Raw genomic sequence first — 18,909 nt, 5'->3', positions numbered from 1 at the left:
ATATATATATATATATATATATATATATATATATATATATATATATATATATATATATATATATATATATATATATAAATCCTACTACATAAAGATAATGTAATTCTAAAGGGAAAAAAAATCAGAAGTTATCCAAAATATCTTGGTGTATGATTACATGGTATGGTTATCATTTAGTTTCACCTTTTCTAAACACAAATTACCAATATCTTTTAAGTGCCTGAGGTGCCACCGAAGGAAGCCATCCCTGAAAAGAAGGTGCCTGTGACTCCTCCTAAAAAGCCAGAAGCTCCGCCTGCTAAAGGTATGTATCATTTTATGTTGGTCACCCATTTTAGGGGGCTGGGGCAAGCATGTATAGACGTGTCCTCCAGTCTCACAGATGGTATTGCTTGGGTAAATGTGTTGTCGATATTCCCCCTTTCTGGTTTCTAACTAAAACATACTAATATCTTCAAAGTTCCCGAAGCACCTGAAGAAGTTGTCCCTGAAAAGAAAGTGTCTGTGACTGTGCCCAAAAAGCCAGAAGCCCCACCGGCTAAAGGTATTTATTTCCACAGATCTCTGTGAAGAAGAACAAATACTGTCTTGTACTCTTCACAATTATTGTAGCATATGCCTTCACTATTCATAAATTCTAAAAATACTAATATCTTTGAAGTGCCTGAAGCTGCTCAAGAAGTTGTCCCAGAAAAGATAATTCCCAAAGCACGGACCAAAATACCAGAAGCTCCTCCTGTCGCAGGTACATATCAGCCCTGACTTCGTTTGGCAGAAGAAATATCTCTTCAATTTTTAAGAATCATTTCAGTCCATTGTTCTTCATTAACTTAAGTGTAAAACTACTAATATCTTTCAAGTGTCTGAAGCTCCCCAAGAAGTTGTCCCAGAAATGAAGGTTCCCAAGGCACCACCCAAAAAACCAGAAGCCCCGCTACCTGTCACAGGTACATGTTAGCCCTGACCTCCTTCTACAAAAGAACTGTCTCCGCTGCTATTGAAAACAGTTTAAGTCCATTGCTCTTTATTAACTTAAGTATAAAACTACTAATATCTTTCAAGTGCCTGAAGTTCCTCAAGAAGTTGTCCCAGAAAAGAAAGTTCCCCGGGCACTGCCAAAAAAACCAGAAGCCCCTCCTATTTCAGGTATTTCTCACCCCATCCTTATTCTACAGAATAAAAAAAAAATAAATACATAGATAAATAAATAAATACCTCTTTGCTCTTGGAAATATTTTTAGTCCACTGATCTCGTTAACCTAAGTGTAAAACTACTAATATCTTTTAAGTGCCTGAAGTTCCTCAGAAAATTGCCCCTGAAAAGAAAGCACCAGTGGAGCCTCCTAAAAAGCCAGAAGTCCCACCTGTTACAGGTATTTGTCACTCACCTTGGACTTAAGAAGATATAACTCTTCTGCTCTTGGAAATCTTTTGCTCTAGCAGTCTCATAACTACAAAAGCTAATTTTACTAATATCTTTTAAGTGCCTGAGGCTCTCAAAGATCTTGTCCCTGAGAAGAAACTGACTGTTGTACCTCCTAAAGAGCCAGAAGTCCCACCTGTTAAAGGTATTTGTCACAGATCCTAGGCTTAACAAGACATAATACTTCTGCTCTTGGAAGTATCTTTAGTCCACTGATCTCATTAACCTAAGTGTAAAACTACTAATATCTTTTAAGTGCCTGAAGTTCCTCAAGAAATTGCCCCTAAAAAGAAAGTACCAGTGGAGCCTCCTAAAAAGCCAGAAGTCCCGTCTGTTACAGGTATTTGTTACTCACCTTGGACTTAAGAAGATATAACTTTTCTGCTCTTGAAAATATTTTGTTCCAGTGGTCTCATAACTCCAAATGTAATTTTACTAATATCTCTTAAGTGCCTGATGCACCCAAGGAAGTTGTCCCTGAAACGAAAGTGCCTGTGATGCCCCTTAAAAAGCCAGAAGTCCCACCTGTTACAGGTATTTGTCACTCACCTTAGACTTAAGAAGATGTAACTTTTCTGCTCTTGAAAATATTTTGTTCTAGCAGTGTTATAACTCCTAACGGTAATTTTACTAATATCTTTTAAGTGCCTGAACCTCCCAAAGAGCTTGTCCCTGAAAAGAAAGTGCTTGTGGCACCTCCTAAAAAGCCAGAGGTCCCACCTGCTAAAGGTATTTGTCACTGATCTTAAGTTTTAACGAGGCATAACCCCTTTGCTCTTGAAAATATTTTGTTCCAGTAGTCTTCATAATTTTTAAATGTAATTTTACTAATATCTTTAAGTGCCAGAGACTCCCAAAGAAGTTGTCCCTGAAAAGAAAGTGCTTGTGGCACCTCCTAAAAAGCCAGAAGTCCCACCTGTTAAAGGTATTTATCACATATCCTAACTTAACAAGACATAAGCTTCTGCTCCTGGAAATATTTTTAGTCCATTGATCTCATTAACCTAAGTGTAAAATTACTAATATCTTTTAAGTGCCTGAAGTTCCTCAAGAAATTGTTCCTGAAAAGAAAGCACCAGTGGTCCCTCCTAAAAAGCCAGAAGTCCCACCTGTTACAGGTATTTGTCACTCACCTTAGACTTAAGAAGATATAACTCTTCTGCTCTTGAAAATATTTTGTTCCAGTGGTCTCACATCTCCTAAATGTAACTTTACTAATATCTTTTAAGTGCCTGAACCTCCCAAAGAAGTTGTCCCTGAAAAGAAAATGACTGTGGCACCTCCTAAAAAGCCTGAAGTCCCACCAGCCAAAGGTAGTCACCCCCGTGTCACTGTCCTTGATACTGTTTGTTTGTCTTTACTCTGTCTAATCATGAACATACTAATATCTTTAAAGTACCCGAGGTGCCAAAGGCAGCTGTCCCAGAAAAGAAGGTGCCTGAAGCTGTTCCTCCCAAACCAGAAAGTCCTTCCCCTGAAGGTAATAATGAAACTATCTGAACTAGTATTTTTAAAAAGAAAAACTCTCTTCTTTCTGTTGTAAACATCTTTTTTTGCAAAAATAATTCATGTACTTTAGTCAATGCTAGTGTTGAAATGAGCTTGTGTCTTTAAAGCATATGAGGAGCCTGAAGAAATTGTCCAGGAAGAGCCTCCCCCTGAAGTTGTGGAAGAGCCAGAGCCTGTGGCCCCTCCAAAAGGTACTCAGCCGACTTCTGGGTTGCCCTGGCCAATACTTCGCCCTTCTTGCCCTGAAAATTCTGGACATTATGAGATTTTGTCTTGTTCCTCATTCACCTTTACTGATTCTAAAACATAAATTCTAATATCTTTAGTGACTGTGACACCTAAGAAACCTGTCCCAGAAAAGAAACCACCAGCTGTCATTGCCAAAAAACCTGAACCAACACCAGTGAAAGGTATTTGTTACTGCCACTAACTTCCTACAGAAAAATGTCTGTCTTTAAGTGTTATGTTTTGCTGTTCTAATTAATGATTTCCATATGTCATTGAAACTGTGAGCTAAAAACTACTAATATCTTTTAAAGTACCCAAGGTGCCCAAGGAAGCTGTTCCTGAAAAGAAAGTGCCTCTGGTGGTTCCCAAGAAACCAGAAGTGCCACCTGCTAAAGGTACATGTCACTGTCCACCATCTGATGGAGGTGGACACAGGCTCCAAGTCTTAAAAAGTATCTTGTTCTATGTAAATGTGATGAATGTTTACTAGTGATTCTTCATAATGTTAAAATACTAATATCTTTCAAGTGCCTGAAGTTCCAAAAGAAACTGTTCCAGAAAAGAAAGTCTCTGTTCCCAAAAAGCCAGAAGTCCCACCACCTAAAGGTACATGTCACTAATGAGATTCTGCAGAAAAGTGCTCACTCTCATTCTCAAATGTCATTTATTAGAGGAAACCCTTTTGTTTGTCAAACCTCTTACAGTCACAACTATAAAACCCAGTATTCTGTGTGTTTTGGGTTTAAATATTTTCATTAACATTATTGATTTTTAGAAAAATGCATTTTTATGAGCATTGGAAGAGTTTACTAATGTGGATTTGTGGGTGTTAATAGGCCTTATTTTCCTCCCTGCTGTGTGGATCCAAGAACAAGCCACTGGCCTTACTGTGAATGCTGTTCTTGGATCTGTCCCTAGGTTATTTGAACTAGATGTGGTATAAATTTCATGTCCTCTCAACTACCCAGAGGTTAAACTAACTAATATCTTTAAAGTGCCAGAGGTGCCAAAGAAACCTGTCTTAGAAGAGAAACCAGCAGTTCCTGTTCCCGAGAAAGTGGCGTCTCCTCCTCCAGAAGTTACACGTAAGACCATCCCTGAGCTAACCACTTGTGACTATTTCTAATTTAAGTCTTCTTCCTCTTTCTTTTCTAATTCTGGTATTTCTTGGCCTTTTCTGTCCTTCAATTACTTGTCTTCATCATTCTTGATTAACTCCAATCTCAACTCTATTTTGGGTTGTCAGTCAGTGGCATCTACATAGGACCCTGTAAGCTGTCGTCAACACAGCCCTCTAATGTACACAGAAAGTAGGACGGGAGAACCAATGGCTATGAAAGACATTAAACACCAAAAGGCTTTGCAAGCATTTAAATCAATAGGAGCAGAAGTCACTGTACACTAAGACAGATTTCATCTTAAAAAAGATATTAACTGAAACCAGGGAAGAAATCAAGCTTACCATTTATTGTGTTTAGCGTTTTGTGCATTTTAGAATATTGTTCCGTACGTTGAATTTAAATTAACTATATCTTTAAAGTATATGAAGAACCCAAGGAAATCGTTCCTGAAGAGGAAGCGCCAGCTCCTGTTGTGGAAGAGGAAGAACCAGAAGCCCCACCAGCAGGTACAAGGCAGCATCCACTGAATGGGAAAATACCTCATTTGATTTTTATGTCTATTACATATCTTCTCTAAGATAAAATGTCAGTCTCTTACCTCCCTACTTGAAATTTGGCATCATTGCCAAGAACAAAAGTCATTTGCACACATAAGACTTTGGTCCTACAGAATTTTACAATATGAGTTACAAAGAGATCGATGTGATTTTTTTAATTGATGCATTAGTACTAAACTTTACATTGTAATCACCTGACGCTAAAAGAAATTCCTATCTTTCAAGTGCCTGAAGAGCCCAAGAAGATTGTTCCAGAGAAGAAAGTTCCTATCGTCAAAAAACCAGAAGCTCCACCTCCTAAAGGTACTTATAGTAAAGTAAATCAATATTTACTTCGTTTTTGTGTGCTGTCTAAGATTTGACACTTCCCTTATTATGTATTGTGTTGTATTATGTGTTTAACTGTCATCTATATGTTATAGTGTTGAACAGACGTCAAATTAATATGTATATATTGCATCTTATAATCTTATATTATTAAATGCTACTAATATCTTTAAAGTACCTGAGATGGCAAAGAAAGTTGTCCCACCGAAGAAAGTCCCAACTGTTAAGAAGCCAGAAACACCTGCAGGTAAAGGTATTCATGTCATCATTGACATCATAATTTTTTTTAAATGTATTCTAACATCTTAAAGTAGAATCCAATAAGTTGTCCTCATTATTGTATAACTAGGGACAAAAAATCCTTATTTTGTTTCCATTAATTTTAATGCTGCTGCATTAATTATAGATTCTTTATTCTTACCACTTTTAAATGTTTTTAAATACTCTTTTTAAAATAAAACTAATATCTTCAAAGTGCCTGAGGTGCCCAAGAAACTTGTTCCCGTAAAGAAAGAACCTGTGCCTGTTACCAAAAAAACAGAAGTCCTGCCCAAAAAAGGTACTTACTATGGGGGAAAAAAAAATAAATATATATATATATATATATATATATATTACAATATTTCTCTGAACACTATCTGAGTATTTTAATAGTTCTTAGGAAAAAATACTGAAATATCAGTTTATGCAAAACCACATTTAACAGTAAACAGAGGAAAATAATTAGGAAATGAGACAGACAAGCAAGAGAAAAAAAAATGCATGAGATTCTGTTGTGCTATGACATGGTCACACGTGGTAGAAAAGGGTGTCCTCTCATTCAATGCGTAGAGCAGCTCAATTAAACATATTTTATTGAATGTTTACCATTAACAAGACACTGTATTAGAAAAGGTAAGATCTGATCCTGTCTTCAAGCAATTTAAGTCTGATGAGAAGAAAGTACAGCACAACTCTATTAGAGACAGAAAGTGATCACACCTACAAAGCAAGTATGAAGGGCTACAGAAACACAGAGTATTGAAAGATCAATTTTAGGCAGGGGCATTAGGGAAAACTGTGTGAAAGAAATATAATTTTACCTTTTGACGGATTTTTACATGTAACAATTGAGGAAATGGTATTCTAGGCAAAGGAAATATTATATCAAAGGCACAGAGGTAGAAGAGTCTAGGAAGCTCATGGACTGTCAAATAAGCTTGTATAGTTTGAGTATGGATCGATTTTGGGGTACCTTGAAAGATAAGCATGAACATACAGGTGAGGCTATATTTTGGAGTTCTCCGAATGCCAGCATAAGGCGTGTCCTTTGTTCTTAAGCAATAGGAAACTTCAAAGGTTTTGAAGCATGTGTATAAGTTAATAGGAATTGGGCTTCAGAAAGATAACTGGGAGCAGTTCAAGCTATTGGAAGACATTGATAATAGTAAACAGCCATTGCAGTAATTTAAGGTCATTAAGAGTTAGACAAGATCAGTGGTGGTAGAAATGGAAAAAGGAGATTGGAATTAGGGGAAAGAAATTGAGTTTATTATCAAAGCAGTTGGGAAGATGGAACCCAAGATGGTTGTAAGGGTTGAAGCTAGATGGCCATGAGGATGGGTTATTGGATCCCTGAACTGGTATCAGACAGAAGATAGTGAATATATTTTTCACTTTTCAATAATGGAAGTTGGAAATGTGCATCTGGAGCTTAGGAAAGAGATCAGGGCTAGAGGTGTAGATCTAAAAGTATCCACATGGTAATAAGAGTTCAGAGTACCTGAGTGATTGTTCAGAAAATGTAGAGCCTATTATTCAATGCATCAAAGTTAGTCCAATGGAGAACACCAACATTTAAGGGCACACAGAAGAAGAGAAGCAAATGAAAAAGGCAGAGAAGACTCATTTATAGAATTAAAATGTCCAAAAAGGGTGCCATGCTCCAAAACCATTTTCCCCATGAAGTCTTGTAAGATGAAGTTCTTCCCCATGTATTCTTTGCCTGCTCTTTGCAGGATCTTGCACATCTTCTAAATTCTTAATAGTAAACAAACTCAATATCTTTAAAGTGCCTGAAGTGCCCAAGGAAGTCGTCCCAGAAAAGAAAGTGTCCATTCCTCTCCCTGAAGAGCCAGAAGCTCCCCCTGTCCAAGGTACATGGCTGCTCTATAAATCTTGGAAAGATAACAGTCATCGTCTTCATCTTGCTTTGGTTGTAGATGGGCCTTATGTATTTATCTCCTGTCCATCTTAAGTAGTGAAGTTATTAATATTTTGGGGTCATTTGAAGACTATGTTACAGAGTGTAACTAAGTTGATAGGTTGTAATTTAGCAGTCGCAGTATTCTATTATGAATATAGTCTAAAATAAAATACTGTGTTTTTTAAGTTGAAGAGTCTCCTGAGGAAATAATATATGAAGAAAAAGCATCCATAACCATTGGTAGAAAAGTGACTCCCCCTATTGAAGGTATATATATTAAAATAAATTTTTTTTTTGTAAATCTCTTGAAAACTTCTGTTAGAAATACAAAAGTATTTATAGGGTGACACTCCTTGATATTATGTATGAACGCATTCCAGTACATGTTTGACTGCTTCATTTTTCACATAGTTAAACTTCTTTTGAAGTAGAATTTGAGTCATTAATTTGATTATTCTTAATGGTAACTATAAATACCAAAAGATACAGTTTGCTGAGGTAAAAATGGAAGAACTACATTGGATACTCAAGTGGTCATCCAATATCAAATTTTAAAAGTCATCTCATGTGCCATCAACATACATCAAAAAGTAGTTAATAGAAAGTTCTAGCATAAGAAAATAGAAATCTTATCTCTTTTTTCTACATAAGTGAATTTCTATGAACTGTTTATTTTCATCTTTGTGACTGTAATCATGATATCTATGTGAAATTTGTATGGATCTTTATGAGGAAACTTACATTACAATCTCATATCCTTTGTCAACATTCTTTAAAGAACGTGAAATTGAAAAGTATATTGAGCCTGAAGAACCTGAACCTGAACCACAGCCAGAAGAAATACCAGTGCAAGGTATTCAATTAATTGGACTAAAATCTTCATCATCATATTCTTCATCTTCATATGTATATATGTTTTATGTTGTTCTACATGTATAGTAGGTCTCTGCATCTGTATGTAAGATAGTGTTTTAAACGTACATTCGATTCTTATGTATCCATGTACTTTGTACCATTTATCTTATGTCGATGTGGCTTATATGGATGCTTCCTTTGTTGTTTTTATTAGTGTCTTTGCTGTATTTCTCATCATCTGTGTACCATGTTGATATTTTTTATGTTTTATGTTGGATACTAATACAATGTATCCGAAAAAGCAAACTTTTTACTTCATATATTTTTAAATTTCTACTGGACATACTGTATATCCACATACTAATTAATCTATACATATACTAATGCCTCTGAAATACTCTTTCAAGAACCTGAACCTGAGAAGATTGTTGAGAAACCGAAATTCAAACCAAAGCCCCCAGCTCCTTCTCCTGCTCCACCTAAGGAAGATGTGAAGGAGAAAGTATTTCAACTTAAAGGTATAAAATGCCACGTCCAAAGTTTTATTAACCTGCTATCCAGTCATCTGAAAATGGTGCTTGCAAGAAATGAATTATTTTTAAAAGTGTGTGCTTTCAGACATGCTCGGGCTGTTTGAATTGCAATAGAGACCTGGGCTACTCGGAGTGCCTTCTCAGGCCATGCCTGCCGCCTCAAATGTCAGAAAGTGCATCGTTGTTAGCTTCAGCCTAGACATCTGTCCAACTAACTTTCTTATGCAAAGTGAGGAAAAAGTTTTCTGATTTAAAAGCCTGATTGCTATGCATATCTTTGAGATCGCATGCATGTGGAATGTATAAGAAAACTTTGCAAAATATTTTTAATATTGCAGTAGCAAATTGATGCAAAAGCCAAAGCTTTGTTCTAAAGGAATTTCATGTGCTTTCAAATATACTATAAGTAATATTATGGCATCCAATAGCTGATATGTGCTCATATACGAAGAAAGGAAAGCAGATGAATGATGTGTTATTGCTTCCCCACTTTTTTTTTCTTTTGCAGCTTAATTAAAGCCCAGTTGTTCTGTGGGTGTCCTTAATATAGCCAAAGTGATCATGGATACATTTGATATCCAGCCTCTCTTCCTATTGTTAAACTTCCCTTCATTCTTTTCACATTTAGATTTTTCTTTGAATTGATACACTATTACTTAATTTTAATAACATCTTTAAAATCAGAAATAAACTGGGAAAAGCATATTATTCTTTTTATGTTAATAAACTGTGGTCTTATTTGTGGTGTTAGGAGATTTCCCAATCTAAAATTATCTAGTTATAATCTTAAGAGAGCACATGTATGAAGCCAGAATCCACCAGAGGAAGACCTTGCTTCTAGTGATTCTTGCCCCTCTACAACCCTCCTCGCTAGTAAGGGGAGCTCTCAGCATTTTAAGTCAGACATGGAAAAAGTAGGCACTTCTTAAACAGCTATCCATGTGTTAATTGATACTCCATGAAAATGCACATTTAAATACATTTTCATTTACACTCAAAGGAAAATTTCTTTTTCCTGCAAAAAACAAAAATTATCTTCCTTGTCACCCAGACTTTAATTCAGTACTCAACTTTAGAGTAAATCTGCAATCTGTTTTCATGGTTTGAATGCTTCTTGTATGTTCTTTGGTGGCTGTTCTTGGCTGTTCTTAATGCTTTTTGGTTATAAGCAAAGCTTGGTTTTGATTCTTGGAGCAGATATTTAATAATTTGCTTCAGTCTAGTTTAAATGTGCAAATAATAAAAACAAGATCATATTCTTTAAAGCTGTTCCAAAGAAGAAAGTCCCAGAAAAACCCGAGGTTCCCGAAAAAGTGGAGCTTACACCTCTGAAAGGTATTTCAGTCTGAAAAATGTATTCATATGCAGTATCTCTTCATCTGACTCTTTGCTCTTCTTGCATTTTAGAATGTTCTCTTTATTTTATTTTATTTTTTTAATAATCACAGTAGTCTCATTCACTTCTTGTATTTTTGTAGCTTTTATGGTCCTAGCTAATGAGTGTTGCTTCCTTTGTCTCTCATCAGTTTCATCCATTATATGGATAGATATTGCTTATCTTTGTCTCATCTACATATGTCTTCTTGTATTAATATCAGGATACATCTTAGGTTAATGTGCTGAGAGCAAGTAATAGAAAGCTTTGGAATTTCACCCAAACAACAGTATTTCAGCCAGCGTTATAAGCACTAAAAATAAGTCATGTCCTCTTTCTATTTATTAAGATGATTCATAGGGATTTTCTTGTGGATGTCCTGCTGCTTTCTTCTCAGTGACGCCAAGATATGTTTTCAGGTGTACAGATCTGGATGTACATTTCCTGGTTTATAAAAATAGAGATTACAAAATAATGTTACTATAGATATTAACTAATAAAGGCTTATTACAAAGCCAATCATAACCATTAAAATGACATGAAATAACATAATTGACTTTAAAAATAATAGCTACAATGGTGTGTTCTGCAATTGAGTCTCAACTTTCAGTAAGATCTTAAAAATAAAATAATATGGAAAAACAAATACACAGATATATTTCACTATGTCCATTATATAAATAAAAGATATTATGCCATCCCAACTTATGTTAATTAGATGCATGTTGTCTCTCCAGGTCTAATCAATGAAAATAGTTATACATTAACAATATTGGTAGCTCTAAAGTAGTACTGAAGGCCAGCACAATTTATAATGGATAAAAAAATTAACATTTGTGAAATTCTACTTAAAGCACTTGACAGAAAAAAACTATTTAAAAGGAAATATTTACATATTTACCTTTTGTATTTTTATATTTTGAAGTAAGAGTTATGCAAGGTTACCTTTATTACATTAAAAATACTGTTTAATGAATTGCAAATGTCTTGTTTAAAGCACAAAATGGGAAATTTTCTAGAAATATCTAAGAAATTCAAATGGCATATGAGTGAACAAATATAATGTTATATGCTATAATTAAATAATGTCTTAAATTAGATTTTAATTGACATCAATAGAGAGGTAAAGTGGCTGAATGACCGTTTCTGTTGCTTTCTTTTTTCATTCATCCATAAGGGCTATAGTAGTGATAAGAGGCTACTCTATATCATAACAGCATACACCATGCCCTATATTCACTAAAGATACAAGAGGGAACTAATTTATAATTCCTTTCACCCCTTTTAGTCCAATATCAAGGATATTTTCTTATTCATTACAAATAAACTCTATACATTCTTCTATAAAATCTTCTGTGCATTCATTTAAGGTAAATATATTTGCCTATAATAATGCGATTGAGTTTCATTGCAAGGTTATATGGACTTTTGCAGAGGAAATAACTTGAAGTGTATTATTTGCTTTTAAGTTCTGTGATATTTATATGCAACAAAAATCATTGCTTATGCACTGTAGTTAACTAGTATTAAAAGAGATATTTTATTGTTGAAATTTAGTTTTTGTATGAATTCACTTCAAAATTTGAAATCATATTCTTTTAAGTGCCTGGAGTTGAAAAGAAAGTTCGCAAATTACTTCCTGAACCTAAACCTCAACAAAAGGAAGAAGTTGTTCTCAAAAGCGGTATAGTATTTTTCAACCGTTGTATCAGATTTAAGCACACAAAAAATAAACATGAAAGCTTACGAAATGTTTCTACCCTTCGGTTTTCTTTTAATTAGATTCCCTAGTTATCAAAATTCATTTTTAGTGGCATTAAAAAATATAGTTATCATTTTCTTATCTTTTTAAAAAGACAGAAATTTTGTAATTGTTCACAGTATTTTAAAATTTACTTAATGAACACAACTAAATTGATAATATTCTAAACTAATAACAATAAACATAGCTGTCTTTATCATGATCAAATTATGTAGTAAAATACACTCAACCCGTTAAATACTCTAAATTACACCACAAACTATTTAAGCCTAAATTCAATATTCAGTTTTAAAGTATGACACAGGATCACCACAACTAACAAATAACATTTTCTAAAAACTGAACATTTCTTTCTAGTATTTTATCTAGATTATCTAGATAAGATAAATTTTCTCTTTCTGCTAATAAGATATTAAAGAATTAAAAACAAGATATTCAAAATAAGAATGAAGTTCTAACTTTGTCCTCATATAGAATTACTGATCTCTAGGTTACATTTCTTTAGATATGTATGTCCACTTCAGTAAACTTCATACTTATTGAAATACACTGCTCATTAAATCACAACATAAATTATGATTACAATTTGTTACTATTCAAAGTATTCATTTTGTATTTGGGTCATTACTGCCACATACTTGTCTTTGAATAGGCTAACTATATAAATATAAAGTGGTTCTGAGTGCTATTTGAAATTAACAAATTGATGAAATTTTTTTTAAAAAAAGACATTTTTAGTGTAAATGCTAATTTCCCAGTACACTAGGTTGCATGTTTTCATTTTTCTTGCTTTGTACATTATTTGTGTTTGTCAAGTATATTCAACATCTTCATTTGTTTGTCTTGGTTTACATATAAGCCTTTTTGTCTTTTAAGTTTTAAGAAAGAGATCTGAAGAAGAAGAACCTAAAGTAGAACCTAAAAAAGTAGAAAAAATTAAAAAACCTTCAGGTAGGAATCTCAGTAACAATTTGTGAAATTATCTTTTAACAAAATGGACATTTAACAAAAGGTTTATCTTGTGAACATAAGTGGAGTTAAATGTAAACAAAGCTTCATATTTCATCTGTGTTTTCCATTGTCTCCTTTCTGTTGAAATGCTTTTATAGTAATTCTCAAATCCATTCATGTATTTCCGTGCACTTCATTATTATTATTGCTTTGTTCTTTTGGTAGAAATGATTGTGAAATAATCAGCTTGGCTGCATAATAACTTCTTGGGATGGGGTCAGCAAATGTTTCATACAATTTCGGTGCTTTTAAGTGTCTTGATTTTTGTCATTAGCTTATTATCAAAGGGTTTATTTATTAGGAACTATTATGGAAGTAATTTAGAAAGGGAGAGCTAATGAGGTTGGGGAGAAGTGGATGAAATAAGAAAAAGACAAGTAAATTAAGGCAGAGTCAAGAAGAGAAATAGAAATTAACTGATAGAATATAGGGGTTTTTCTAAAAAGCTATCAATTGAGCTTTTGAAAAATAAATTATTTGATCTAATTATTTTATATCAGTTGATTTCTAAATATTCAAATCTTACAATAACATTAGAAAATAATCTTATTATCTTATAGTACCAGAACCATCTCCAAAAGCTGTTGAAAAGGTTGAAACACCTCCAGCTACTGTTACAAAAAGAGAAAGGACAGTTCCTGAACCACAAAAAGGTACAAGCTTAACTGGCACTTTCTTAGTTGTCTCAAAAAAAATGCAAATATACATCATTTAGAATATCATTACACTGGCATTAAGATTTGAACACATGACCTTAATCTTATCAGCTTAATTTTCTTTACCATTTCACTCTCGTGTGCAGTAATCATTGGCTAATGATCACCAATTAAATAAATTATTAAGTTTTAAACACTAGGAAAAAATGTATTTATGGTCAGTGAGATGAATAACATTAGAACCAATATAATTGCCTTACTATATTTTCCAAATCTTTTGTTTAAAATGTAAATAAACTAGATCAAATACTTGACTTGATGACTATATATACATTCTAATATCTTCCAAGATAAATTAAGTCTGCCCAACTTGGGTTTGACTTTCTGAAAAACTTCAAAAATACTGTAACAACTTCCTTATTACTGTGGTTATTTTAGTGCCTGAAATAAAGCCAGCGATACCTCTTCCTGGACCAAAACCAAAGCCTGAACCAGGTAAGCAAGCTTATGCTTAATGTCAGCAGCATATTCCTTCATGCTTTGCACAAGTAATGTACAGTTTATAAGAAAAAGTCAGTGTGTAGCAAATGATTTCTAATGTCCCAATATATTATTATATTTGTTTTAATATAACATTAAATATATTAGAATACATAGACTATATTATTATATTATATATAGGTTATATTATGTTAGAATATATTACTCTCTGAAGAACTAGTTATATTAAGATTTTAAAATGACTTCAAAAGAGGCAAATGAGCCTCTAAGTGACTAACATATACATTACTGCAATGGACATCTCTACAGAAGTGAAAACCATCAAACCACCTGCTGTGGAGCCTGCTCCAACCCCCATTGCTGCCCCTGTGACAGTACCAGTAGTTGGAAAGAAAGCAGGTATTTATTCTGAAGTGTTCTTTTTGCTTGTTTGTTTTGATGGCTTAATAAAAGTATTCATACTTGAATAAAATTCAACCCCTCATATGTTGAAACTAGGCATCATTTCAACTGTGGGGTTTTATAAATTCTTGATTAAATTTTCTTTATCTGGTACCCTTTACCAACCTAATCTCTCGCCTAGTGTGTGTATATTGTATTTTGATTGGAATGTACACTCCGTGATGCACCATTTCTTGATATGCTTTCGATATTAAGTAATGAATGTGTTCAAGGCTGATGCAGCCTAAGGAGACAGAGTGACACTCTCTCAGGACAGGCATACAGGGGTCCCACAGGGCTTCAGATTTCCCATGTGCCCTGTAGGAATCATTTCTCATTTTTTAATAAGACTGCTTGTTGGGATAATGAAAAAGTCCTGGAAATGGATAGTGTTAATGGTTGCATAACATTGTGAATGTACTTAATGCAACTGAATTGTACTCTTAAAAATCGTTAAAATGGTAAATTTTATGTTAGGTATATTTTACTACAATAAAAAATAAAGACTGCATAGTTCAATCTTTAAATCTACATAAGATCATAGATCAATAATAATTGTCTTAAATGTACTAAGTGGTATTACTATGTCAGGTACAAACGTAAGGGGCTGTTAGTAGTTCACCACTTAGAGGATAATCTCAAAACCAAAGATGATCGTTTTGTATTGATCATTGATAAATACACATCTTAGCTATTAGATCCTTGGTAGTTACTTAATCTCTTCAAAATTTAATTTTCTAGTCTGTAAAATCAGAATAATAATTATATCTGTCCCGTAGGATTATTGTGAGGGTTAAATATCTGTGAAACACTTAGTACAGTGCCTGGTATATTGGGGGCTTGAGAAATATTTGGGTTTTTATTGTGTTTAATGACATGAGACAATATATTATATTCTTTGGGTATAGTGTAATTTTAATATTTATGTTAATATAGTTTGTCACTGATATTATGGTGTGGGCATTATTCTTACTTTTAAACTTCTATAATTTCTATGTGATACCTTTTATTAGTTCGGAAAAGGATGATAACTGCCATTGAGCTAATTAAGTATGTGTAAAAATAAAGCTTTTCTCTCATCTCCAGGGGCTGAAGCTAGAAAACTGGTTCTACAATTTACACTGCCCCTGCATTAACAGTTGAATTAAACTCTAAGTGTAGGAACTGCCTTACTTCTGCCTTAGTTCACTGTCTAATTAAGGAAAATTTTCAAAGGAATCCATATATATGTAACACATAGGCCTTTTCTTTTTCCATAGTCTTGCCTCGATTTGTCTGCCCCATTTTAAAAACAAAGGTTTTTGTAACTTCTGGGCCATTTTCCTTTTGCTTATACTGATTCCTTGTTGATGAAAACTTACTTTCTTGGTTCACATAACGAACACATATATAAACATATAAAACTTTGCATAGCTAGGCAAGAGTAAAATTCTTCCTCACAAGACAAGAAGAGTATGCCTTCCAGAAATGGGAGAACAATTAAGGCACTTGTTGAAAATATTTTTTAATCCTAAATATTTTGGCAATTTAGCTTCATCCCATCCTCAGAATATGCCTTCTTGGAAATATCAAAAATATTTATTAGAAATATCCATTATCCATAGAAATCATATAAATAAAACCAATTTCTCTTTATGTGTTAATACTTATAATATATAGTATGACTCACCTTGCATGGTTTACTAAGTATAAAATAAGTCTAAAAGTTGTTTAAATGCTGTTTTTTCTTTATTTCAGAAGCTAAAGCACCTAAAGAGGAGGCTGCCAAGCCAAAAGGTCCCATCAAAGGTAAGATTCATTCCCCTGTATGTGAATAGTGACCTTTCACTATGGGAAACTTTATGTTCAAAGGTAACTTCACATTCAAGGGGGAAAAATTCAAAATTCGTAACAATCTTTGCTATTCCTAATTAATTTTGCTAAAACTAGTATGTCTTCTGATACTTCAAGTAATACACCTCTAATATTATTCAAGAGGGCACTACACACACACACACACACACACACACACACACACACACACACACACACACACCGGAGGCGCCAAAAAACTGTATACACATCTTAAGGGATGTTAACTCTTTGGCCAACATTGCTCAAGCAGTAGTTTGCTGTAATCAGAAGTGTCTGGATGCTGATGGGAACCACTTTGAGCACCTCTTGTAATTGCAGAAGTCAAACATGAGTTGTATTCATCTTTTGTTATCGGTATAAATTGAGTATTACAATTTTAATACAGTTTTCCTTTCTTAAAATGTGTATACATTTTTTGGCACCCTCTGTATATTAGCATAATGAATTCTATAAGTTCTTAGCTTCTTTCTTCCTATATGATATTTATACAGACAGATGAAATAATTAGACATTAATCAGGACATTTTATATTTGGGTTTAAAAACTTGAGAAAATGAAGAGCACTTATTACTCATGGATTCCTTATGCCATCTCATATTCCTGTATGGAAGAAGGCAGTATAACTTCAATTGATCCTTCAATTGCCTAGTGTTTAATTTTCTGTTCTTGTCTTCTAATTGCTCTATCACTAGTTTTATCCAGCAGGCAACCAAGTATGCACTTTCTGACCTTTATGGAAATGTCAAATCAACTTTCAATTTTCTTTTGAATTAGGTGTGGCCAAAAAGACTCCTTCACCAATTGAAGCTGACAGGAAAAAGTTAAGACCAGGAAGTGGTGGGGAGAAACCTCCTGATGAAGCCCCATTCACCTACCAGCTAAAGGCTGTGCCACTGAAGTTTGTGAAAGAAATCAAAGACATCGTCTTGACTGAAGCAGAATCTGTGGGCTCTTCTGCAATCTTTGAATGCTTAGTCTCCCCCTCTACTGCAATTACAACCTGGATGAAAGATGGTAGCAATATCCGCGAGAGCCCAAAGCACAGATTCATCGCAGATGGTAAAGACAGGAAGCTGCATATCATTGATGTTCAACTTTCTGATGCTGGCGAATATACCTGTGTTTTACGTTTGGGAAATAAAGAAAAGACCTCCACAGCTAAGCTGATTGTCGAAGGTAAATTTCCAGTCTTCTGAAGATGATACATATTCAACTTTAACACAATAAACTTCAGTAGTAGTTTTTTGTAATTTTAGGAAAAACTTCATATTTCTAAGTTTTATGTCATTGCAAATATGGTATGTGTTGAAAAGTCTTTGCAGATTTTTAATACTGAAATTCTTCACAGAGCTTCCTGTGCGTTTTGTAAAAACACTGGAAGAGGAAGTCACGGTGATCAAAGGACAGCCTTTGTACCTGAGTTGTGAGCTAAACAAAGAGCGTGATGTGGTCTGGAGGAAGGATGGGAAGATTGTGGTGGAGAAACCTGGCAAAATTGTGCCTGGGGTCATTGGCTTGATGCGGGCCCTGACCATCAATGATACAGATGACTTCGATGCGGGAACATACACAGTTACCGTGGAAAACGCCAACAACCTGGAGTGTTCTTCCTGTGTAAAAGTAGTAGGTTAGTACCTTGCTGGAATATTTTGTTCTGCTTATGGGAGAGAGAATTTTATTTTCCAGTATAAGAATATCAGCAGTCTTGTACCTTATCTCAGAGGGTGAATATTAATATCTCATAGCAGATTAATTATGTCCAGTTTTTAGAATATTTTTTCTTCTTTCTGAAATGAACTAAGAAAGTTACTAATATTGCTTGTTCAGGTCATAATTATTTTCCTGACCTCGTTTTCATACAGAAGTCATTAGAGACTGGCTGGTGAAACCCATACGAGATCAACATGTGAAACCCAAGGGGACAGCTGTTTTCACCTGTCACATAGCAAAGGATACTCCAAATATTAAGTGGTTCAAAGGATATGATGAAATCCCCTGGGAACCAACTGACAAGACTGAGATAGTGAAAGAAGGAAATCAACTATTTCTCAAAATTAAGAATGCTGTACCAGAAGATATTGATGAGTATGCAGTGGAAATTGAAGGGAAAAGATACCCTGCAAAGCTGACACTTGGAGGTATAAAAATCTTACCTTTTATTCTAAAAGATAAGTTTTGTGTGTGCATAAAACAAAAACAACAACAACATGAAACACAGACAGCATTGTCAGACTGTTTAAAGCATTATGATTTTTCATCCTTGACCAATACAGAACGTGAGGTTGAATTGCTTAAACCAATAGAAGATGTCACCATTTATGAAAAAGAAAGTGCAAGCTTTGATGCAGAAATCTCAGAGGAGGACATTCCTGGACAATGGAAACTAAAGGGAGAACTTCTGAGGCCCTCACCTGTGAGTAATTTCCCATTTTAAGTTGTTAGTCATATAAAATAACTATATCCTGTATTCAGGATCAACATTCAGAAATGTTTCCATGATGATGGAGTTATTTCAGGTTTCTTAAGTCTCAAAAAGGAGAACAAATTTGATGCACTATTTGTGGACTGCTC

At 34.2% G+C, this 18,909-nt stretch overlaps 1 protein-coding gene across 1 annotated transcript in view; it reads left to right on the top strand.

Moving 5' to 3' along the window:
* TTN (titin) overlaps positions 1-18,909 on the top strand; it is a 271,989-nt gene that overhangs the window by 144,700 nt on the left and 108,380 nt on the right. Inside the window, exons 157-179 of the mRNA XM_019654015.1 lie at positions 2,265-2,348; positions 2,458-2,541; positions 2,653-2,736; positions 2,820-2,903; positions 3,040-3,123; positions 3,259-3,342; positions 3,472-3,555; positions 3,689-3,766; positions 4,156-4,245; positions 4,701-4,787; positions 5,064-5,141; positions 8,613-8,723; positions 10,005-10,073; positions 11,717-11,797; positions 12,752-12,826; positions 13,447-13,539; positions 13,981-14,037; positions 14,353-14,442; positions 16,222-16,272; positions 17,113-17,514; positions 17,687-17,965; positions 18,201-18,476; positions 18,612-18,751. Coding sequence (XP_019509560.1) covers positions 2,265-2,348; positions 2,458-2,541; positions 2,653-2,736; positions 2,820-2,903; positions 3,040-3,123; positions 3,259-3,342; positions 3,472-3,555; positions 3,689-3,766; positions 4,156-4,245; positions 4,701-4,787; positions 5,064-5,141; positions 8,613-8,723; positions 10,005-10,073; positions 11,717-11,797; positions 12,752-12,826; positions 13,447-13,539; positions 13,981-14,037; positions 14,353-14,442; positions 16,222-16,272; positions 17,113-17,514; positions 17,687-17,965; positions 18,201-18,476; positions 18,612-18,751 — 2,645 coding nt within the window. The remainder of the gene's footprint in view (positions 1-2,264; positions 2,349-2,457; positions 2,542-2,652; positions 2,737-2,819; positions 2,904-3,039; positions 3,124-3,258; positions 3,343-3,471; positions 3,556-3,688; positions 3,767-4,155; positions 4,246-4,700; positions 4,788-5,063; positions 5,142-8,612; positions 8,724-10,004; positions 10,074-11,716; positions 11,798-12,751; positions 12,827-13,446; positions 13,540-13,980; positions 14,038-14,352; positions 14,443-16,221; positions 16,273-17,112; positions 17,515-17,686; positions 17,966-18,200; positions 18,477-18,611; positions 18,752-18,909) is intronic.

This window comes from Hipposideros armiger, unplaced genomic scaffold (genome assembly GCF_001890085.2).
Source record: "Hipposideros armiger isolate ML-2016 unplaced genomic scaffold, ASM189008v1 scaffold_212, whole genome shotgun sequence".
Taxonomy (NCBI): Eukaryota; Metazoa; Chordata; class Mammalia; order Chiroptera; family Hipposideridae; genus Hipposideros; species Hipposideros armiger.
The sequence above is the reverse complement of the archived record's forward strand: the minus strand, read 5'-3'. Positions and strand labels throughout refer to the sequence as shown.